Consider the following 25306-nt stretch of genomic DNA (forward strand, 5'->3'; position numbering starts at 1 on the left):
AACTGCCCAAAAGCATTTGCAGCACATTAAGTTTCTGGTTCTAATGAACCTCTCTATTAGTCTGTAAATGGATGAACTTTGGGAATCATCTGCCACAACCTGCATAATTGGCAATCCCTCATTGCTCAAAAAGGCACTAAAAACCCTTTGAAACCTACAGTTACTGGTCCAAGTTCCATGGTTGTATGCCATTTCTGAAGCACTGTTACATTACTTATTCAAGGTATTTTGAAGACAAGACATCTCATCTGTTTGGAGGGATGCTGGTGTTAAAAATACAACTTCTACCCATTCACTCATCACCTTTTATTGCGTGGACCAAAATAACTGCTGCTATTCAGTTAAGGCTAAGAACAGAAGAAATTCTAAAAAAAACAGCCCGACTCAAAAACGTCCATTTTGGGGAAAAATATCCCCAATATCGAATTTCAATTCATTGAACTGCAGTGATTGAAAACAAACAATTTAACTTTGATTCACACAATAAAGTTTGTAAATATGCATCATGTGCGTGAGCTGTAGCTCAGTTGGTCATGTTCTCAAGCCCATAGCTTTCTGACATTGATGCAGATCCCACTCCAGAGACTTCCGTAGAAAAATCTAGGCTAAGACTCCAGTACCACACCGAGGGAGTACTACACTGTTAGAGGTGCCATCTTTCAGGTGACACCTTAACCCAAAGCTCAATCTGCCTTTTCAGGGGGAAATAAAAGTTCCCATGGTACTATGAAGTGATCCCCAGTGTCCTGGCCAATATTTATCCCTCAGATAAAGGAAATATATTGTGGGTGCTGGAATCTGAAACAAAACAGAAAATGCTGGAGAAACTCAGCAGGTCTGACAGCATCTGTTATATACCTATAATATTATATTTATCCCTCAATCAAAAATCACAAAAAGAACTGATAATCTGGTCATTAACATTGGAGAGTTTGCTATGTACCAACTGCCATGTTTCCAACATACTTCAAAAGTATGCCACTATGCTTTATAAGTGCAAGTCTTTTTTAAAAACGTTTTCTATAGTGTTATTGTATATTACTAATCAAAGAATGAAAACTAGTGTTCTTTTACCTTTACTGTAGTCAGGAAAATGCAAGATCAAAGGCTCAAAGCAGCCTGTATTTGGTCGAAATTTTTCCCAAACAATCTCACTGAGGAAGATAACAGTTGCATTTACTTCAGCCTGTGAGTGAGGCAAAATGAACACTATTAAAATACATTTAGTTAAACATTCTAGTCATTGCACAACTTATTCCTAAACAGGAAGGAACATGGAAGGAGCAGGAAGGAACAGGAAGAAAGCATTTTTATCCCATTTTGTCTCAGTATGTCAGATTTTTAATATTAATTTTATCAACTTGCAATTGTTACAAAAAGGTGTCACAAACTGCTAGTTGCTTGACTATAGGCAATCTGTCGGGCTACAATGATGTAGTCTGACTCTCAGGAAAGAAAACTGTGAGCTAAGGAGACCTTTGCTGATTCTAGATAAGCACGCTACAAGGGCCTGAGGAGTATTTAAACTGATCTGCAGCTTTATCCATATTGCAAGAAGTAATTCCATGGGATACATGTGGTTCCTCATATTTTTGATCGCCAGAGCATCCTAGAAGGGAGAGATGCCCTACTTTAACATGTTCATACCAGTGTCACAATTGAAGTGCTCTTTTTAAAAAGTGTCATCTAAAAGAGCACATTTTGAAGAAAAAAATCATTAGTTTCCTTTGTCATAAAATCATGTGACATACAGTAATTAAACCGAATGGAACAAACAAGTTAAACTCTATTTGAAATGGATATTAACATTACTAGCAGCAACTGGATTGGAAATAGTCTCATCTCATCTAACTTCACACTTATTGTTTCACTATGGAGTTTCTCCTTGACCTACCCAGAATTAATACAGTGCAACAGAAATCCCTAAATAGTATGGGAGTGGTATATATTTAAAGACTCTACCCTAAGCCCCTTCCTTTTAGACATCTTATCCACCTTGTCATCTCTTTGATCTTTCCATGTTGCAGACCTACTGTGGGTGAGACGGCAAACAAACGGTTTACTCTCATCCACCACTATAATGAAGTTTCACAAATTAAATTTGTAAAAAAACTAAAAATTGCAGATGCTGAAAATTGGAAATAATAAGACAGTGCTAGAAACACACAACAGGTCAGCCCGCATATGGAATCTACAGATAACTTCTCTTGCAGACTTTTCAGAACTGGAAGAGATTGCAGATCAATACTTCAAGGAACGAAGAGTGGAGTGGAAAGAGTTACAAAAACAAACTAAATGCAAGGAACAAAATTAGCTGCGAAGTACTAAATTATAAAACGGGAGATACATGAATGGCTGAAATAATGGTTGGAATGCTCCAGCTATTCACGTCCCGCCACCGCCGCCAGAGGACTGAGAATTTTGGTGCTCAGCCAAATCTCCATTCACTGCAGCAGGACAGGAGAATCCCGCTGGTGTGAATGGCCGGAGAATCCCGCCCATTAGCTGTGAGTGATAAAGAGGCACAATAAACGAAATTAAAACCACTTAAAGACACAAAACTTATAAATAGTTGGGACGGGGGGGGGGGGGGGGGGGGGTGATGAGTGCAGGTAGAAATGGAAGTACAGAAAAAATGGTCCAAGAGCCAAGGAATTCTGATTTTTCCTGGCACTTGTAGAAGCATAGCTTTGGTGCAAACTACAAAATATAGATATGCAAACTGCAAATTAACTTTTACTACCCAAATTCTGATATTCACTTAAAGTAATCGCCCAATGGCAACATTGAGCTGGTTTCTGGTCTAAAATCTATACAGTCCAATCCAAGTGACAGTGTGACATATTGGAATCATTTATATCTACTACTTCAAGTGTTTTCTGAGTCAATAGGTAGATGTAACAGGTTTACATCCTGCTATACTGACACATACTAAACACTCTCATTCACTCAGAAATCCAATGTAACTCTATACACACACAACACTTAGATAGTGGTGCTCTGAGCTTCAGGGAAAGCCCGAGCACGCAATTATGTCCAAAACGTAGAAAGCCTCATTCAAATACACTCAACTTGTACCAGCAGGTTAACAATTACATCTTATATTTATATAACACCATTATTGTAGCAAAGCATTTCAGGGTGATTGACAAGAGGGTTATCAAACAAAATTTGACACTTAGCTGCCCAAAGAGATACTGATCTGGTGACTGAACAAAAGCATGGTGAAAGAAGTCAGTTTTAAGGAGCACTTTTAAAGGTGGAGAGCTTTAAGAAGAATTCTACAGCTTTAGACAATGGCAGCTGAAGACGAGATTATGAACGGAGTAGCGAAGAAAATTGTTGATATCCAAGAGGCCAGAACTGGAAATGTGTTGCGATCTTGGAGGGCTGGAGGAGGTTTCAGAGTGAGTCATAGAGGGATTTAAAAACAAGAATGGAAATTTTAAATTTGATTCATATTGGACCAGCAGCTAATACAGGTCATCGAAAGCAGGGGTAATGGATGTACAAACCAGATACAAATTAAGGAGTACACTTTTGGGATATGCTTATGTTTATAGAATTTCACTTACTGAAAATGGATAATTGGCTATCCTGTTAAAAAGACAATCTGTACACAATACTCCAAAGTACATATATTTGCATTTTGAAAAAGAATGCAGCATAATCCAAGTGTGAAGAGTGGAAACAAGTTCCTCTTAAGTAACAATTTTGAAACTCTTCAAATGAAAGTTTTACTGAAAAATTCAAAGATTTATCTTAAATCCATAAAACCATATGGTATTATCCAATACTTTCATGCTGAGGTTCAAGCCACTGCATTCTAAAAAAAATCTTCAGATGTTATGGTAAATTTCTATTTTTTTTAAGTCATATTGTTTTGGGATGGATGGAAAATTCATCCTTTTGGACTATGTAATCTATCAAGTTTTTAAAAAGGCACTGACGGCTCACTATACAGCGTACATAGATTAGTATTCCACTTTCACCATACATACTGGCTGATAACTGCAAACAGAAATAAGAGAGGCCATATATCATAATTGCACAAAGGTACCATCAATGTCCACTGAAATGAAAAATATTCAGCCATTGTTCAAAAGTCATTAAATATTAGATTTAATTGACATAAGTGATAAACACTACTTCTGAATGTTGAGTAATCTTATCAAGATATTTCTCCAGTGATTTGAAGAGCCTAACCATTAGCACAAAGGACAGTTGTGAGGTCCTAAATAACAGAATGTGCGATGCTGCATTTACTCACTTTAATGGAAAACTGACAGCCCGATTACTGGGATCATTGACAACAGTTGGATGTATATGACACTCAGGATCAGGTACCGATTAAGTATAGAATTAAGCAATTTATCAATGCTGAGCTGTACATTTCTTATACACCTGCAGCATAAGTACTAGCCTTTTGTTATCACTCTGAATTTCAAGAGCTGAATTTGAGAAACAAACTTCAAAAGGAAAAAAGTTCCTTTTTTAAAAGGAAAAAACATTGTCAGGATATTTTTATATTTTAATAAAAAGCATTTTAAAACAAAGGACATTGTACTTAGTTATTACAGATATAGGTAGGGCATTACCTTGAATTGTCTGGAATAAATTCACATCTCAATATTGGTGAGCCAAATGCTTGACCATTCACAAAAAATGCTTTCTTCCTACGACTTGTTGCTCCACCTGTGACCTTGGTCCTCTTCACATAATTTAATCATTTTTCTATACTATTAATATACTAGATCACTTCTTGCATGTCTCCTTTTGTGGTTGAAAGTCCAAATTTCCTCAATTTTTTCCTCATAGTCCAGACCTTTGACACAGGAACCAGCCAGGTAATTTTGCAATGCACACCTCCAATGCATAAACGTCTCCCTTGTTTCTCAAACGACAATACCAGACAGTCCATACAGTATGGTCTGATTAGAGCACTGCACAGCTTGATCATGATGTCTTCACATGTATTTCATTGTTTAGATTATTTAATTCAATGCTTTGTTGATAATCTTATGTTCAACTAATACGGAGTAACAAAATCTCAATAAAAATTGAAATTGAGACACACCAATTTCAACATAATCCATGGAGTTCTCATCCACTTTACTGCATGCAGTTTCTCACTTCTCTGCATGAAAATTCACAAGACATTGATCTATTTACATGTTTTATCCAACTTCGTAGAATGATATAGCGCAGGAAAAGGCCATTTGGACCATTGCGCCTGGGGCAGGGGTTTGACAAAACCATCCAATTAGTCCCTCCTGCATATTCCTTCCCCATGGCCCAGTAAACATTTTCCCTTCAATGATTGGCAAAAGAAGCAACAGTAACATGAGGAAAAGTTACTTTCGCAGTGAGTCATTAGGGCCTGGAACGCACTGTCTGAGTGTGTGATGGAGGAAAATTCAATCATAGCTTTCAGAAGAGACTCGGATCATTATCCGAAGAGCAAAAACTAAAATGGCTACGGGGAAAGGCAGGGGAGTGGCACTAGGTGCACAGTTCTTGCAGAGAGCTGGCATAGCCAAATGGCCACCTTCTGTGCTGTAACCATTTATGCTTCCAATAATTTACCCAGTTCTCTTTTGAAAGTTACTAAATCTGTTTCCAGTATCCTTTCAGGCAGTGCAATCTGGCTTTCACAGAAACAATTTCTTCTTACTTACTCCATCAAAACCCTTCATGATTCTGAACACGGTTATCTAATCTCCCCATAACCCCTCTGTTCGAAAGAGAATAACCAAGGTTTCTCTAGTCTCCCCACATTTTGAAGTCTTTCATCCCAAATATAATTCTAGTAAATCTGCTCTACACTATCTCTAAAGTCTTCACATGTTTAATGTTTGGCACACAGAATTGGCCATAATACTCCAGCTGAGGTTTAACAAGTGAATTATAAAGGCTTAGCAGTGAACTTACTTTTGAACTCTTCTGTATTTATAAAGCCAACAATCTTGCATGCCTTTTAAGCATTCTTCTCAACACACCCTTCTAGCTTCAAAAGACATATGTGGGTATACAAGATCTCTGTTCCTGCATCTGCTTTAAAATAATCCCAATTAGGGCATATTGCCTTTTCATTCTTCCTACCAAAATGAACCAGTTCAGACATAGCTACATTATTTGTAACTGCTATGCCCATTTCACCAATCTATGTTCTCCTTAAGTTCATTCCTATCATCCACATTGTTTGCTACATTTCCACACTTCGTGTCAACTGTAAATGCAAGTAATCTCTAAATAATATATTCAGGATCATTGAACACCTGATAACTGACTCCAGTTAGTGCAGAAGATTTAATACAAAGTATAATACCAAGATACCAGGATGCCCATTTCTCTCATCCTTTTGATTTTTTAAATTCAGTTGTGGGACATGGGCATCACTGGCTGGCCAACATTTATTGCCCATCCCTAGTTGCATGATGGTAGTTGCGGGTCAACCACATTGCTGTGGCTCTGGAGTTACATTTAGACTAGGTAAGGATAGCAGATTTCCTTTCCTAAAGGACATTAGTGAATCAGATGGGTTTTTCTGACAATCAACAATGGTTTCATGATCATCAGTAGATGCTTAATTCTAGATAATGTTTTTAAAATTGAATTCAAATTCCACCATCTGCTGTAGTGGGATTCGAACCCAGGTTCCTAGAACATTAGCTGAGCTTCTGGATTAATAGTCTAACGATAATACCACTAGGCCATTCCCTACCATAATGTGTAGCTCAATTTTAAAAATCTTAATAGCATGTGCATGGGACAGATAGTATCAAGTAAATATAATAAATTGCATCTTTCTTTGTTAGTAGTTTCTCCTCAGTGTCATAACTCCCACAAGCAAGTTTGGTATAATGCTGTTCTACAGTTGCCCAGGAGTGCAAGCCTCCTAGTGGGAAGTCATTCATAAGATCCCTGTGAGGTACTTTCCTACAGCAGCTTGGCCAAGATCAAGAACTCACTGTGTAGATAAGAGCATTGATTTTGAAAATGAAGAACTGATATGATCCATTTAAAGCTCTAAACGGCTATTGCATCAAGTGAACTCATTTTCAAAAACCAGATATCATGAGTATTTACTAAACTTGTTAAAATTCAATTAAGTTCTAAATTATAGACAGACCACAACATAAGGAAACATAGATGGTACTTTTAACATCATAAATTATTCCAAGGTGCTTCACAGAAGCATTATTGAATGTTTGACACCCAAGTCACTTGAGGAAATATTAGGACAGATAACCAACCACTAGCTTCATCATAGACAGGTTTAAGTTTTGTATTAAAAGATAGAGAAGTGGGGGCCAAATTGGACAACTTCCTGAACCTTCCCTCAAAGGGATTGCTGTGCACGATTAGCCCACGCTCAGCTTATAAGGCAGACAAAACACTATCATTGTGACGCCTGGTAAGTAGCATTTGAGTGCACTGTTCATCGACTGAGGACATCAGTAGGTGGGCTCAAAATTGTAATTTCCTATCACTTCTTAAAGTTAACCTACATCTCTTTAAGATGGAGATGGAGATGAAGATTTAAGATTCCAGCTGGAGGTAATGTAGGGAATCAAACCAGAAATTAATTTGACCTAGGAAGCAGAGAAGAATGGCACAACATGGGGAGAGGATGAACTCTTAAGCAGCTATGAAGGTTTTGGAAGATTTGGAAGTAAAGATATCCTGTATCTGACAAGGGACAGACAGCTCTTCAGAACGGTAAAAAGGCATTGGGAGCAGTTAGCCATGGAGGTCAATGCCATGAGTCTAGCCCCTTGGGATGCAGTGGTGCAAGAAGTTGAATGACTTTACATACATCAAGTGCCATATCCAACCAACAGTGCCAATAGCCTCAACGACTCAATCCACCATTCCCCCATATTGTTCACCTACCTAACAATCTCTATCAGTCAGGATTTCATATCTAATAGCTATATGTTCCACAGCGCCACACACAGTTAGCATGCCTGCAAACCTTAGTAGTGCCAGTTATCCAATCCATAGCAGCCACATCCAAATAGATTCCATGCCACTCATTGATGGCTTCATCAATGCCACCCAAGGGTGGCACGGTGGTGCAGTGGTTAGCACTGCTGCTTACAGGTCCAGGGACCCGAGTTCGATTCCAGCCTTGGGTGACTGTCTGCGTGGAGTTTGCACGTTCTCCCAATATCTGCGTGGGTTTCCTCCAGGTGCTTCGGTTTCCTCCCACAGTCCAAAGATGTGCAGGTTAGGTTGATTGGCCATGCTAAATTGCTGCTTAATGTCAGGTGGCTAGCAGCGTAAATACATGAGGTTGAGGAGATCGGGCCTGGGTGGGATTGTTCTCAGTGTAGACTCGATGGGCTGAATGGCCTCCTTCTACACTGTAGGGATTCTGTGATTCAATTCTTCTATGAATGTTGTCAAGGCCTTGCTGCATGTGGATTTGGACTGCTTCATTATGGAGGAGTTACAAATAGGACTGAACATTCCGCAATCATCAGCGAATATCCTCACTTCTGACCCTATGATAGAGGTAGGTCATCAATGAAGCAGGTAAAAGATGGTTGAGCACTGCCCTGAGGAACTCCTGTAGCAATCGCCTGGAACTAAGATAATGTGGTTGTTTAAGACCAAACCATCTTCTTTTGCACTAGGTTATCATTCCAACCATTGGTGAGTTTCTCCAGTTCCCATCACTTTCAATTTTGCTTGGGTTAGTTGATGCCAGTTGGACAAATGCTGCCTTGACTTCAAAGCAATGCTGCTGATTGTCCATTGCATTTCATAGATGTCCATTTCTGAACTTAGATCTGTTGAGTGTTGTAGTGTAGAACATGTTGTAGGGTGTCCACAGAGTGATAGTGGAATTGGTTTCCGCAAGGACTGTGCAGAGGCCACTCAGCCCAATACCATCCGGAATAGGTGCATCAGGGACAGGTAGATTGGCGTTTTCACCTTATGCTGGCTATAACCACCTGTTGCAGGCCCAGTCTAGCTGCTTTATTCTTCAGGGCTCGGCTAGATCTATCAGTGGCACTGCCACCAAGCCACTTGGTAATGGTCACTGAAGTTTGACAAGTCTATGAGGCATTTTTCACTTTGACACAAGTCCTCAGTTGTTAGTATGAAGGAATTTGCTGGATTGACTGCAATGGGTATGTTCTAGTGCCTAGGTCGATGCTCGGTAGTACGTTCAGTTATATTCTTATTTGACTTTTTCACAAAATAAAAACCACAGGATTGTTACAGCACGGGAGGCCATTCGGTCCATCATATCTGCACCAGCTCTCCAAAAGAGCAATTCACCTAGTATCATACCCCCCACCTTCTCCCTATAACTCTACTTCCGTTTCAGATAATAGTCTAATTCGCTTTTGAATGCTTTGACTGAGCCTGCCTCTATCACATTCTCAGGCAGTGCACCCAGACCTTAACCACTCACTGCATGAAAAAGTTTATTCTCATGTCAACTTTGTTTCTTTTGCCAATTATTTTAAATCTGTGCCCTTACTCTCGATCCTTTTGAGCGGGAATAGTTTCTCCCTAATGTGACATTAGTGTACCTTTAAGAATTGTTTTTAAAATTATATTCTCTGCAGCTCTCATAGCTTCAGTTTTTTTTCATTATGGCACCAGCTGGCTGCTAGAAGTCCTTTCATCGCTACTGCAATGGCTTAATTGGGGTTTTGTTTATTTTTATTCTGGGATTTTTTATGACCTTGCATTGTGAGGGGGAAGATTGATTGACAAGTCAAAGGAGGTGGTTCCTCCCCAAGGAAAAAAAAAATCTAAGGATTCATTTTCAGTTTTAGTTTAGAAGGGGGTGGACATCAAGCTAGAAAGCAATGTTCTTCTCTCTCTCTCTCCCCCTGGTTTTGGAAATTCTGCTGTTAACTGGAAGCAAGGTTCTTGCCTTCCTGGAGTGGAAAATCTGCTGGTGGTGTTTGGGTTGCCTCGAGCCTCTCTCTCTCTCTCTGTCCCTGGTGTTTTGGGAAGCTATTCTGACTCCAAGTCTGTCTGTGTGTGCCTCTATATCATTCAACTAAAGTACTAAATTCCAGTAACACGTCAGCATTAGTATTTGCTATGTTAACCTGTGGCAAAGGTTTTGTTTATGGGATTTGTTTCGTTGGAACAGTGTTTAGCTGTTAAGGTTGATACTAAATCATGATTGTTTTTTCTTGTTTGTAATTGGTAAAAGGTATTGCTAATTTTCTTTCCATACATGTTAATTGTATTCTTAAATAAACTTTGTTCCATAAAAGCTCCCTAGTGGGTCATTTGAATCATACCTGAAGTGAAACATCTCACGCTCACCCTAGCCAAATTCAAAGTGCAAAACTTATGTTCCAGGCAGACTTCATAAAACACTTTGGAGTTTCTGACCTGAATTATAAACTACCCACCCTGTCCAGATCCCTAATGATTTTGAATACTTCTTATAAAATCTATTCTCAGACTCTCCTCTCTTCTCCAAGGAAACCACTCCCAAATTCTCCAATCTATCTTCATAACTGAAATTCCTATCCCTGGAACCATGCTCGTAAATCTTTTCTGCACTGAAATGCCTTCACATCTTTCTTAAAGTGCAGCCCCCAAACTGGACACAATACTACAGCTGAGGCTGAACTTGTGTCTTATACAATGGCAACATAGGCTCTTTGTTTTTGTACACGATGCCCCCATTAATAAAGCCAAGGATACTGTCTGCTTTGAGAACTGTTCTCTCAACCTTTCCTACCAACTTTAATGACTTATGTACATCTACACACAGGTCTCTCTATTCTTTCAGCCCCACTACAGTTGTACCTTTTACTACAAGTGACCACACTTATGGACCCAACCATGATAGTGTCTGATGATTGATATCTCAGCTTCCATTTCAAAACAAGCATCATCCAACCAACATTCTAGTGTTGGAATGAGAGTTCAGTCCCCTGCCATCATGACTCTGGAAATCGGAATGTAAAGGGACTTTAGGGAGATCACAGCACTCTTGCAATGTGTTCTTGAACAGATCTTCTCCCTGAAGACCCTCTGTAGTTAAAGGACAAATGCTGTGAGCCTTTGCCCTTCTCCTCCTTCGTTTTGTTGACATTGAAGGAGAGATTATTGTTGCCGCACCAGTTCACCAGATTCTCTATCTCATTCCTCTACTCTGTCTTGTCATTGTTTGAGATCCGACCCACTACGGTGGTGTCGTCAGCAAACTTGAAAATCGAATTGGAGAGCTTATGTAGAGACCAAACAATGGCTCCAATAGACTTTAATATAATCTAATCAATCGTGGTGGATTCAATGCTATAAACATAACTTCCTATGATAAATATCCTGCTTTCCATTCCTCAAAAGTAATTAAGTAAATTTCCAGAATCTCTAGCAATCCTCTCTAATGAGTTTCAGCACCGCAGCAATTATTCTCCAAAACTGCAGTAACTCTGAAGCAATTATTCTTCATGGCAGTTGCTGTTTCATGGTCCCAAGCTGCACAAATCTTGTCATACTCGAACAAATAGGACATGGATATAAATATGTAGCATGTTGAGGTATACTGTTTAGAAAAGTGCCAAAGGTGCCAGAATTTGCAAGGAAGAGGAATTTATAGTCACCATGATAGCACCTCATTAATGGATGTATGTCAACTGCACAATTCTCTTCTGGGTCACAGCCGACTACTGTTACGAAGATATCCGCTCACAATGCAGGGGAACGTACTTGGCTCAGCAGCAAAATTAGCAACCTTCCATCTAACATTGCCAGTTCAAAACAGTCCCTTTTTAAAACTGTGTCATTAGTTTTACTAGCTGCATTTTAAGACTTTGAAATAATACCGTAAGAAATTAAAAATAGTACAATGGTGCTTCTTTCAGGATGTTACAATCACCATGAAGTGGCTAGCTACATACCAATTCTTGGAACCGCAGAAATCCTGGCAGCAGGTTTGCATCCATTTCCCTTAACTGTTCTGCTTTATCCAACACCTTGAATTAAGATATTTAATTATTTCATGTAGCACTTACAAAAGACAATTTCCCATGTCAATAATAATCCCCTATATGCATCTTCCACTCTGCCATTTTATTCCTAAGAATGGAATTTTCAAATCATTGTATAAAAATGCATAACTCTTTCTATTGCCAAGCTAAAAATATTTGTAACAGTAACTAACAGGACAGAGCTACTGATTTGTCACCAAACATTCTCATGCAACCAGATATCATTTGAGAAAGCAAATAGGCTTCTCATCAGAATTGCTAGTATGGAAAGAATCAAGTTAGATTACATTAGCTTTGACTATTTAGTTTTGAGCCCTACCTCCACTGATAGATGTTGAGGCTACAGAGAGCATGTAAAAGAACACGATATTTGTTATACCTAGAACTATGTCCTTTAATTACTCGTTACAGTTAGTGATATTTAGTTTGAAAAAAGTGTAGGTTCAGCGGGGGTTTACAAGGTTGACTTGTAGGTATGAATGTTACTTGAAATGGATAGAAACAATTAGAACTAAGGGACATGCCTACAAAATATGTAGGCAAATAATCGGGTTTGTTCCAAAGGAAAGAAATGCTTCCTAGGATCTGTTAACAGAAAAGGAGGCAAGATATTTAGTCATGTAAGAATTGGCCAAAGTTCCTGTAGGAGAAGGATACTGAGATGCAAGTTTGTTCAGTGACAAGTCATGGTAACTATGTCGTCCTGAAATGCGATTATTTCCTGGAGTTTTTGGAAAACTCTCTCCCCCCACCCTGGATTTTTTTCTTACAATGGCTAGATTTCCCCACCCGCCCGAATCTCTTCTGCTGCTTCTCCGAAGAGTTAATAATGATTGTTGATTGTCTTTTTTCTTCTGCCATATGTCAAATCACTCTTGGAATATGTAATTCAATATGTGACATAGAATCATAAAAACCCTAGTGCAGAAAGGCCTTTCGGCCCATTGAACCTACACTGACAACCCACCTAGGCCCTATCCTCATAGCCCCACATATTTACCCTGCTAATCCCCCTGACACTAAGGAGCAATTTACCATGGCCACTCAACCTAACTTTGGACTGTGGGAGGAAACCAGACACCCGGAGGAAATCCACACAGACACGGGGAGAACGTGCCAACTCCATACAGACCATGACCTGAGGCCAGAATTGAACCCAGGTCCCTGGCACTGAGGCAGCAGTACTAACCACTGTGCTACCGTGCTGCCCCAAATGAAAGCAAAGGATGCCCAAAAGGATCCGTTGCTGAAGACAGTGAATATGCATCTCCTGAAATGATTCAGTAATTAGCTTAGTCATATCAGGAAAGTATAGATGTTTCAGTAAGTGTAGGGAAGCTGGTAAAAGAGGTGGAGGAGTAGCATTGTTAATCAAGGATAGTTTAACGGCTGCAGAAAGGCACTTCGAGGGGGATCTGCCCACTGAGGTAACATGGGCTGAGGTTAGAAATAGGAAAGGAGCAGTCACGTTGTTAGGAGTTTACTATAGGCCCCCAAATAGTAATAGAGATGTGGAGGAAGAAATTGCTAAGCAGATTATGGATATGTGTGGGGGTCACAGGGTAGTTGTCATGGGGGACTTTAACTTTCCAAATATTGATTGGAACCTTTGTAGGTCAAATAGTTCGGATGGGGCAGTTTTTGTGCAGTGTGTCCAGGAGGGTTTCCTGACACAATATGTGGATAGGCCGACAAGAGGTGAGGCCACATTAGATTTGGTACTGGGAAATGAACCGGGCCAAGTGTTAGATTTGGTTGTGGGAGAGCACTTTGGAGATAGTGACCACAATTCAGTGTCTTTTGTTATTGCAATGGAGAGGGATAGGGCCGTACGGCAGGGCAAGGTTTACAATTGGGGGAGAGGTAATTATGATGCGATTAGGCAAGAATTAGGGGGCATAAGTTGGGAACAGAAACTGTCAGGGAAAGGCACTAATGAAAAGTGGAACTTTTTCAAGGAACAAATACTGGGTGTCCTTAATAGGTATGTCCCTGTCAGGCAGGGAGGAAATGGCAGAGTGAGGGAACCATGGTTCACAAAAGAGGTGGAATGTCTTGTGAAAAGGAAGAGGGAAGCTTATGTAGGGATGAGGAAACATGGCTCGATTGAGGGTTACAAGTTAGCAAGGAACGAGCTGAAAAAAGGGCTTAGGAGAGCTAGGAGGGGACATGAGAAGTCCTTGGCGTGTCGGATCAAGGAAAATCCCAAGGCTTTTTACTCTCATGTGAGGAATAAAAGAATGACCAGGGTGAGGTTAGGGCCGGTCAAGGACAGTAGTGGGAACTTGTGTATGGAGTCAGTAGAGATAGGCGAGGTGATGAATGAATACTTTTCTTCAGTGTTCACCAAGGAGAGGGGCCATGTTTTTGAGGAAGAGAAGGTGTTACAGGCTAATAGGCTGGAGGAAATAGATGTTCAGAGGGAGGATGTCCTGGCAGTTTTGAATAAACTGAAGGTCGATAAGTCCCCTGGGCCTGATGAAATATATCCTAGGATTCTTTGGGAGGCAAGGGATGAGATTGCAGAGCCTTTGGCTTTGATCTTTGGGTCCTCGCTGTCCACGGGAATGGTGCCAGAGGACTGGAGAATGGCGAATGTTGTTCCTCTGTTTAAGAAAGGGAATAGAAATGACCCTGGTAGTTATAGACCGGTTAGTCTTACTTCGGTGGTTGGTAAATTAATGGAAAAGGTCCTTAGGGATGGGATTTACGACCATTTAGAAAGATGCGGATTAATCCGGGATAGTCAGCACGGATTCGTGAAGGGCAAGTCGTGCCTCACAAATTTGATTGAATTTTTTGAGGAGGTAACTAAGTGTGTTGATGAAGGTAGGGCAGTTGATGTCATATACATGGATTTTAGTAAGGCGTTTGATAAGGTCCCCCATGGTTGGCTTATGATGAAAGTGAGGAGGTGTGGGATAGAGGGAAAGTTGGCCGATTGGATAGGTAACTGGCTGTCTGATCGAAGACAGAGGGTGGTGGTGGATGGAAAATTTTCGGATTGGAGGCAGGTTGCTAGCGGAGTGCCACAGGGATCAGTGCTTGGTCCTCTGCTCTTTGTGATTTTTATTAATGACTTAGAGGAGGGGGCTGAAGGGTGGATCAGTAAATTTGCTGATGACACCAAGATTGGTGGAGTAGTGGATGAGGTGGAGGGCTGTTGTAGGCTGCAAAGAGACATAGATAGGATGCAAAGCTGGGCTGAAAAATGGCAAATGGAGTTTAACCCTGATAAATGTGAGGTGATTCATTTTGGTAGGACTAATTTAAATGTGGATTACAGGGTCAAAGGTAGGGTTCTGAAGACTGTGGAGGAACAGAGAGATCTTGGGGTCCATATCCACAGACCTCTAAAGGTTGCCACTCAAGTGGATAGAGCTGTGAAGAAGGCCTATAGTGTGTTAGCTTTTATTAACAGGGGGTTGGAGTTTAAGTGCTGTGGGGTTATGCTGCAACTGTACAGGACCTTGGTGAGACCACATTTGGAATATTGTGTGCAGTTCTCGTCACCTCACTATAAGAAGGATGTGGAAGCGCTGGAAAGAGTGCAGAGGAGATTTACCAGGGTGCTGCCTGGTTTGGAGGGTAGGTCTTATGAGGAAAGGTTGAGGGAGCTAGGGCTGTTCTCTCTGGAGCGGAGGAGGCTGAGGGGAGACTTAATAGAGGTTTATAAAATGATGAAGGGGATAGAGTGAACGTTCAAAGACTATTTCCTCGGGTGGATGGAGCTATTACAGGGGGGCATAACTATAGGGTTCGTGGTGGGAGATATAGGAAGGATATCGGAGGTAGGTTCTTTACGCAGAGAGTGGTTGGGGTGTGCAATGGACTGCCTGCAGTGATCGTGGAGTCAGACACTTTAGGAACATTTAAGCGGTTATTGGATAGGCACATGGAGCACACCAGGATGATAGGGAGTGGGATAGCTTGATCTTGGTTTCAGATAAAGCTCGGCACAACATCGTGGGCCGAAGGGCCTGTTCTGTGCTGTACTGTTCTATGTTCTATGAAAGTTCCCAGTTAGTTTCTGGAACTATACTGAGTTAACTCTCTTGGATATAGCAGTAGTTCCTTCATTGGCTTCAGCAAGAGTAATTAGGAGGGAAGTAAAGTACAAAGAAAAGGCTTTTACTCATCATTAGTATTTCATAACCCTTCTCATAATTAAATGTGTGGACATTGAGTGCAAGAAAATTTGAACCTGGATGCAATGAACTCCATGATATAAATCACCCGCTGCACAAGGAGTGTACAGAGACCAAGTTGGTAGAGGGGGGAAATGGGTGGAATAGTGACACTTGATTTTTCATGAGATTAGTTATCATTCACAACCAAACCAACCACAGAACAGTACAGTGCAAAAGCAGGCTATTTAATCCAATGTGCCCATGCCAGTTCCCTGGTACAGTTGTTCAGTTAATCCTATTCCATTAATCTTTCCCCACAAACCCTAGATGCTAATTTCCAAAAGGGTCTGTAATTTCATAATCATTTACTTACAATGTTGATGGTTTGATTGTGCAAATTCTTCTCATGGACCACTTGTTTAAACAATAGAACAAACTCATTGAGTGTGTTACATTGCAAATATGAAGAATATTCATTCTCAGGGGACAGCGAATGACCGTGCAGTTGATTAAGTATTTGTTCAAAAAGCATCCTTGAAGAAAAACATTCCACACAGTTCACAATTACATGAGGAAGCTGCAAAGAGACAAAAATTGTATATTAACCACAATACTAGCAGAACATATAAAACTGCACGTACTCATAACGTATTATCATGAGCAGAATGTACCATGCTTCAGCTACCAATGGACTAACAATACTGCTTTCAACACTTAGTGCTAGATTTCTCTATACATGCATTTGCAAGTTCAACCTGTTGTCCTAACTTAGTTTCCCGAGTCAGGGGTCATTATGAGACCAAGGCATTCAGTAGGTAAGCAATCTGAGCAAAAAGGAAGGGAAAGGGCCCTTTCCTCCATTTACAATATTTGGGTCCACTGTTAATTCAAGTCTAACACCAGCTTTCAACTGGCAGTCCCAAGGAGTGAATGTAGGCGAAGTTGGCATCATCCTCCCCATTCTACCACCCCACTCTCCCACCTCCACTGGCTTTAACAATGCAGTGGCCAGCAGCAATTCTGGGCAACGTACTCTCTGTTGGTTGGGATAGAGAGCATGATGAGCCTTGCTATTCAATTTATCCACTGTCACGCCTATTTAGGGGCAGAATGGCGAAGAAAATTCCAGACTTTTGTGTATAATGCTTAGTGACCTGTCCTTGATTTCCAGAAGTAAAAAAATCTGCAGCTCAACCAAATAATCATTAAAAAATCATTTTCTTGTGAAATCTTTTAGAATACATTTGTTGATTGATGGGGGTAGGGCAGTGGATGTAGATGATTGATGAGGGTAGGGCAGTGGATGTAGATGATTGATGAGGGTAGGGCAGTGGATGTTGTCTACATGGACTTCAGTAAGGCCTTTGACAAGGTCCCTCATGGCAGACTGGTGCAGAAGGTGAAGTCGCATGGGATCAGAGGTGAGCTGGCAAGGTGGATACAAAACTGGCTCAGTCAAAGAAGACAGAGAGTAGCAGTGGAAGTGTGCATTTCTGAATGGAGGGCTGTGACAAGTGGTGTTCCTCAGGGATCAGTGCTGGGACCTTTGCTGTTTGTAATATATATAAATGATTTGGAGGAAAATGTAACTGGACTGATTAGTAGGTTTGCGGACGACACAAAGGTTGGTGGATTTGCGGATAGCGATGAGGACCATCAGAGGATACAGCAGGATATAGATCAGTTGGAGACTTGGGCGGAGAGATGGCAGATGGAGTTTAATTCGGACAAGTGTGAGGTGATGCATTTTGGAAGGTCTAATACAGATAGGAAATATACAGTAAATGGCAGAACCCTTAGGAGCATTGATAGGCAAAGGGATCTGGGTGTACAGGTACACAGGTCACCGAAAGTGGCAATGCAGGTGGAGAAGGTAGTCAAGAAGGCATACGGCACGCTAGCCTTCATCGGCCGGGGTATTGAGTTTAAAAATTGGCAAGTCGTGTTGACGCTTTATAGAACCTTAGTGAGGCTGCATTTGGAATATAGTGTTCAATTCTGGTCGCCACACTACCAGAAGGATGTGGAGGCTTTGGAGAGGATACAGAAAAGATTTATCAGGATGTTGCCTGGTATGGACGGCATTAGCTATGAGGAGAGGTTGGAGAAACTTGGTTTGTTCTCACTGGAGCGACAGAGGTTGAGGGGAGACCTGATAGATGTCTACAAGATTATGAGAGGCATGGACAGAGTGGATAGTCAGAAGCTTTTTCCCAGGGTGGAAGAGTCAATTACTAGGGGGCATAGGTTTAAGGTGCAAGGGGCAAGTTTTAAAGGAGATGTACGAGGCAGATTTTTTTTTTTTACACAGAGAGTGGTGGGTGCCTGGAACTCGTTGCCGGGGGAGGTAGTAGAAGTGGATACGGTAGTGACTTTTAAGGGGCGTCTTGACAAGTACATGAATGAGATGGGAATAGAGGGATATGGTCCCCAGAAGCGTAGGGGGTTTTAGTTAAGTCCGGCAGCATGGTCGGTGCAGGCTTGGAGGGCCGAAGGGCCTGTTCCTGTGCTGTAATTTTCTTTGTTAAAACCAGTAAGCAATTTCAATATAATACTAAAGGCAAAAAACATTTTCATTTAAAAATAAACTTCTTCATTAATCTATATTGGTGCTCATCTTCAAATGCTCATTCCTTTCAAATGGAATCAGTTAATTTAAAAGATTTATTTGCTCATGTTCTTCATGCAAGTGATTGCCACTATTGCAAAAAAAAACTTACAACAAAACAGCTAAGGTGAGAAAGTCTGAACAGACTATTCCTCATTACAGCTCCAGGCTAACAGCAAAAACATACACCTTTTAATAGAAACCCTGCAGTGCAGAAGGAGGCCATTCGGCCCATCGAGTCTGCACCGACCACAATCCCACCCAAGCCCTACCCCCACATATTTACCCGCTAATCCCTGTAACCTATGCATCAGGACTCTAAGGGGCAATTTTTAACCGGGCCAATCAACCTAACCCGCACATCTTTGGACTTTAAATACAATTTCTTAATTTTCTTTGTTTCCTTTGTGCAAAGAGAACAAAATTGTGAGGCAAGTATTATTGTGGTGATATAAACAGGGCCTAGTTTTAAGGCTGATAAAATTGGACATCCTAAATTAAAGAATTGAGCATTTTGAAATCAAACACAGTCACACCGCAGGCAGGCCAATTGTACAATACACAAATGTGTCTGGGCCTGACCCATCAACCACCCATCAAAGGTCGTTACACTCTACTTGAGACTTAGCAGGAGATCATGGCACCTCATTGAAATGCATCGGTCTATTGTTAGAAGCCCAGATTGGGCCAGACTTTCTGTCACCAAGAGATCCTGTAGAAACCTTACCTGATAACAAGTTTAACAACATGGAGATGGACACCTGGGGGGCGGACCCTGGTGTCCTGTCAGGCAGACATCAAGAAACCCACTGGGTATTGGAACCCCCTCCTGGGACCTCATTGGCCAGAAGCCAGAGATGTTTCTAGAAAGGCAAGCAGGCTGGGGATAAAGGGACACACTCAGAGGCACACAGGAGCGAAGACTCGACAGGGGAGACGGCCGTGTCCATTCGGAAGACTGACCAGAGAAGGAAGGAAGGAAGAAGCGGCCATCGAGACTCACCTTCGTGACGACAGACCAGAGGGACTCAGAGAATCGGGCTTGCAGTTTAACCAAGCCATCTTTACGGGTAGTATACTTGAATCTGGGGTATCCTCTTGTTTTATGTGGGTAATTTAAGGGTTAATAGCGTTATTTAATAAACTTGTTGAACTTTTACTTGTGTTTGTCCTTTGTCCACCTTGCAAATAAGGGCACCGGGGTAAAACCTTGGAGTAAGTAAACTGGTTGAAAGTATCTGAGAATTAACAGGTATAACATTATCTTAGAGCATCAATATCACTAATACCTTCCATACTAAGTAGATGTCTTTAACAGGAAACTGATCAGTTTCACTACAATATACATCATGCTTTATTAAATGAAAGTGGATATAAATTAATATTTCTATCTTGTAACAATTAAGACATGAATAATCATATCTCAAAAGCTGATGAAGAATGAATTCAAATTTTGAAACCAAACATTTTGCAAAGAATTAACATCCCTAATTATCTTTACTCGAATAAAATTTGGTAGAACTTATTTTATTTATGCTGTTTGCTGCCATTCACTTGCCTAATTGGTTGACAGATTTAAACCAAATAGTGGATCTCCCTAGTCAAGGGGCATGCAATCACTTGCCTATTTTATATAAACTTGGTTGAAGTTTTGTTATCTCCATCTTGTTTCTTGTTCTAGCTTTTTAATTCCAGGTGGTAGGTGGCCGTATCATTAAGGAGCTAGCTGCCAATGGCCTCAATTTTCTATGAAGGGTGCTGGTTCCAGGAGACTTCTGGGTTACTGTTGTGTAGAAGGATCATGAAAGCCCTCTAATTTAAACAGTCAACATGGCTTTCAAAAATAAAGAAACAGGGTCTAGGGAATCAGCTGACCATTGCACTTCATTGTGTCAGCTGTGGCTCAGTAGGTTCTCACCTCAGAATATTTTGGGTTGAAGTTTCGCTCAGGACTAAAGTATGAAGACCAAAGCTAATGCTCCAGTGCGGCAGTAAGGGAGTTACTACTGTCGAAGGTAGAGCCTTTCGGATTAGATGCTTAAACCAAGGGCCAATCTGCACACTCAATCATCATAGAATTATAGAATCCCTATACTGTAGAAAGAGGCCATTTGGCCCATCAAGTCTGCACTGACCACAATCCCACCCAGGCCTTATCACCATAACCCAATGTATTTACCCTGCTAATTCCCCTGACACTCTGGGCAATTCAGCATGGCCAATCAACCTAACCTGCACATCTTCGGAGTGGATGTAAAACATCCCATGGCACTATTCTGAAGAACTGCAACAAATCTACTACCGGTGTCCTAACCAATATTTATCCCTCAATCATCACCACCAAAAGATTATCTGTTAATTATCATACTGCTGTTCTAGGAGCTTGCTTGAACAAATTACTTGCCATGTTTACTACATTTCAACAGCATCTATACTTCAAAAGTATTTAATTGGCTGTAAAGCACTTTGTGATGTCCCGTAGACAAGAGAGGAGCTAATAAGTCAAAGTCTTTATTTCTCCTATCATTCAGGATCTCAGTCTGGCACGGATTGCTTCACCTCTTATTCATTTCATGACCCAATGAACCAAACAGACATCACAATTCTGATTCCCCACTGACCACAACATCCATCAAGGTCCCAAGTTGCACTGGCCACTCACTGCATGCTATTCAAATAGCAGCACCTAAACTTCCACTAGCTTCCTCGTTGGTGTGACATGGTATTTAACACATTTGCATGATTTTGTGACTCATAACAATTAAAACTAACTAAAGTATTTAATTTTAAACAAAAACTCCCCCCACCTTTTATAACAAAATAGAAGGGAGATATATGGGACAAGTCTATTCCAATCACATAACATCTATACCTGCTCAGATGAAAACAGAGGAGATGCCGTAGCTTCTCCGCTCCGGGGAAGTACTGGACGACGAAGGGTACTCTGTCCACCGTGTCCCGTGTTTGTCTTCTGAGGAGGTCGGTGCGGTTTTTCGCTGTGGCGCATCGGAACTGTTGATCGATGAGTCGAGCGCCATATCCTGTTCTTATGAGGGCACCTTTCAGCGTCTGGAGGTGTCTGTTGCGATCCTCCTCATCCGAGCAGATCCTGTGTATTCAGAGGGCTTGTCCGTAGGGGATGGCTTCTTTAACGTGTTTAGGGTGGAAGCTGGAGAAGTGGAGCACTGATGAAGACAAACATCACGCCAAGGCCATCCCCACACCCCCACTTCTTGCCTTCAACCAACTGCGCAACCTCAAACAGACCATTGTCCACAGCAAACTACCCAGCCTTCAGGAGAACAGCGACCACGACACCACACAACCCTGCCACAGCAACCTCTGCAAGACGTGCCGGATCATCGACACGGATGCCATCATCTCATGTGAGAACACCATCTACCAGGTACACGGTACCTACTCTTGCAACTCGGCCAACGTTGTCTACCTGATACGCTGCAGGAAAGGATGTCCCGAGGCATGGTACATTGGGGAAACCATGCAGACGCTATGACAACGGATGAATGAACATCGCTCAACAATCACCAGGCAAGACTGTTCTCTTCCTGTGGGGGAGCACTTCAGCAGTCACGGGCATTCAGCCTCTGATCTTCAGGTAAGCGTTCTCCAAGGCGGCCTTCACGACACACGACAACGCAGAGTCGCTGAGCAGAAACTGATAGCCAAGTTCCGCACACATGAGGACGGCCTAAACCGGGATGTTGGATTTATGTCACACTATCAGTAACCCCCACAGCTTGCCTCCTGGACTTGCAGGCTGTCCTGTCTGGAGACAATACACAACTCTTTAACCTGTGCTTAACGCTCCCTCCACCCACATTGTCTGTATCTTTAAGATCTGGTTGGCTGTAGGGATTCGCATTCTAATCAGTATTCTGTAACTTGATTTTGTGTCTGTGCCCTGTTTGAGAGCACATTTCCACTCCATCTGACGAAGGAGCAGCGCTCCGAAAGCTAATGGTATTTGCTACCAAATAAACCTGTTGGACTTTAACCTGGTGTTGTTAAAACTCTTACTGTGTTCAGCCCAGTCCAACGCCGGCATCTCCACATTATAACTCAGATGAAAGGCAGACAACACTGCATGGAGTTTATTTTGTTCTTCATTGTACCACTGGCCAACGGGCACAATTGGAATTTTGCCTTTTGCTGTGGATTTGTGGTTAATTAACTAAAACTAGCAGAATACAAATCTTTTGGGGATTAAATGCTTAAATTATTAAACTTTAAATTATTAATTATACACTTCTCCCCATGGGGTATTCCTTCAAAGCCTGCTTAAAATAAATTCCAGTTTTCTGACAGCTGGATTGATGGTACTGTACCTGTGGACAGAATTTTACGGCCGTTCACACTGGCGGGATTGTCTGCCGACAGCGCACCCCTGCCGTAGGTTTCCCAGCAGCAAAGGGAAACCCTGTTGACAACAGCAGGACAAGATCCTGCCATCAGCCAATGGCGGGCCAACTCCACTGCTGTGAAACGTGTGGCGGACTGCATGAAAAATCCCACCCAAGTGTCAAAATGACCAATGGTCAGATCTCTCCGGGAAAGCAGCAACTTCAGTTTCCTGAACTTCTTGAAAACTGTAGCCATATCAAAAATTCCTCATAGTGATTCCCATTATGAGAAAACGCATTGCTTCCTGATCTTAGAATCAGAGTACAAAACTGACTTGACATTTTACAGTGAAATTCTAAATTCACATCAACATCCTAGTTGATACGATGGTGCTCATTTTCCAAATATCTCACATTAACGTTTCTGTATCAGATCAATTAAAATTAATTTTGTGACTTCAATAATTACGAAGTCAAAAATAGTAATCAATAGTAATCCAGCATCAGAACTCCACGCTGAAATGGTGGCAAAGCCTGCAAATTTAAAAAATTTAAATGCAAAGCAAGTTATAAAGAAATATCAAGCAAGCATGCACCATTGAAGACAAGCTAATATCATTGAATTATTCAGTTTAGTAGTTAATTTGTGCAGGGTACACAATCATTCCTTATTTTCTGGAAAACACATTTTGAACTTACAATAAATGTCACTTTTAACCTCAACAACTCAATAAATCCCACACATTCCAAAGACTTAATGCTGCTTTGGACAGACAGGCTTTCCGTCAGTCTCTTGCACCACTTGATAGAATACAAAGGAAATCTGAAAAGTGATCCTTCTATCATTTTCAAGTTCCAATCTTTCTCTAGCCAGTGCAACCTTTCATACCTCCATTTACTTTCTCATTGCTCCCAAGCTCAAATTACATAACTTTGTGCAATGGGACTTCATCAAATGGCCTGATATTTAACTGAGTTTTGAGGACCGGGACAATTTTCAAAAGTTATTTTCCATGTCATTAGCATTAAATAATTACAAGTTGATAGAAATCCACAACATCAGTGAGGCATGTCAACATTTTAAGGTTCCCATGTTACTGCACTCAGTAATAATCCTGTTTAACAAATGGAATTCTCTTTTAATCTTACCTTCAATGTCTTCAACAGTGTTTGCACCACATAGGTTTTCCCTGTGGCAGTATGTCCATACACAAAAACAGATGGGTAACTGTAATGATGAGGCTGGAAAGACAAGAAATATTGCCAAAATTATTAAAATAACAGAGGTATACTTTCCTCAAATTATCTCAAAGTGTTAGAAAATCTGCTTTAGCTCTCATTTTCACATGAACATTGGACTGATTAATATGGAATACTTTTAAAAATATAGAGAAATATTTTAGCAAATTTACATTGCAGGTTAAGAAAGAGTGTCTACCAGAAAATAAAATCAGTTAGGATCACAGTTCAACTGATCTAAAATGAAGGCTGCAACACTTCAGGCCAAAAGCAGCATGAAATGTTCCAAATTACAATGAACTACAAAAACAATATAGATTTGGGGAGGGATTGAGATTTTACTATTGGGTTAAAAGAACAGCATGAGGAAATAAAATTTAGAAAATAAAACCTTACATTTATACAGCACCTTTCATGACCTTGGGTGGTCCCAAAGCACTTTATAGCCAACATTGTATTTTCTGACGTATAATCACCATTATACAGTAGGAAATGCAGCAGCTAGTTTGCATACAGCAAGGTTATACAAACACCCAACATAACAAAAACACCCAGTGACAAAAACACCATCCATTTTAAAGTGTTTATTCACTGGGCAAAATACTCAAAAAATAAAAATGGAATTAACAGAGGAATTAAAAGATTAAGACAGCAATCTGCATTTTCACTAATTGCATCAATTACATCACATCAATCTTCAGACCGCAGGGTCTCATCAGAGGACACATTTTCCAATGTGAATCTCCTACAACAGCACTCAAGAAACTAAAAAGAATAAAAATATTTAGGCAAACTGAATAAGAAAAAGTTATAATATGAAAAAAATAAAGGTGAGGAGAGTTGCTACAAATAGAGAAGTTCTTACAATTGGAAGGTTTTAAGGATGGTTATGTTTTAAATGGGAGAGATTCATGTGATCTACAAGTTCTGCCTGACAACAAACCTGTGTGGTTTGGTTGCCATAGGGACCATTGTGACCAGGTC

General features: G+C 40.9%; 1 protein-coding gene across 4 annotated transcripts in view; it reads right to left on the bottom strand.

The window, feature by feature from the left end:
• The window catches only part of orc5 (origin recognition complex, subunit 5), a 108387-nt gene that overhangs the window by 73696 nt on the left and 9385 nt on the right, over positions 1-25306 (bottom strand). For all 4 annotated transcript variants that reach the window (XM_078234727.1, XM_078234729.1, XM_078234731.1 and 1 more), the window contains exons 3-6: positions 24233-24325; positions 16488-16691; positions 11895-11969; positions 1075-1186 (exon numbers count right to left, since the gene is read on the bottom strand). In XM_078234727.1, the coding sequence (XP_078090853.1) occupies positions 1075-1186; positions 11895-11969; positions 16488-16691; positions 24233-24325 (484 nt within the window). The remainder of the gene's footprint in view (positions 1-1074; positions 1187-11894; positions 11970-16487; positions 16692-24232; positions 24326-25306) is intronic.

Source organism: Mustelus asterias, chromosome 19, assembly GCF_964213995.1.
Source record: "Mustelus asterias chromosome 19, sMusAst1.hap1.1, whole genome shotgun sequence".
NCBI classification, from domain to species: domain Eukaryota; kingdom Metazoa; phylum Chordata; class Chondrichthyes; order Carcharhiniformes; family Triakidae; genus Mustelus; species Mustelus asterias.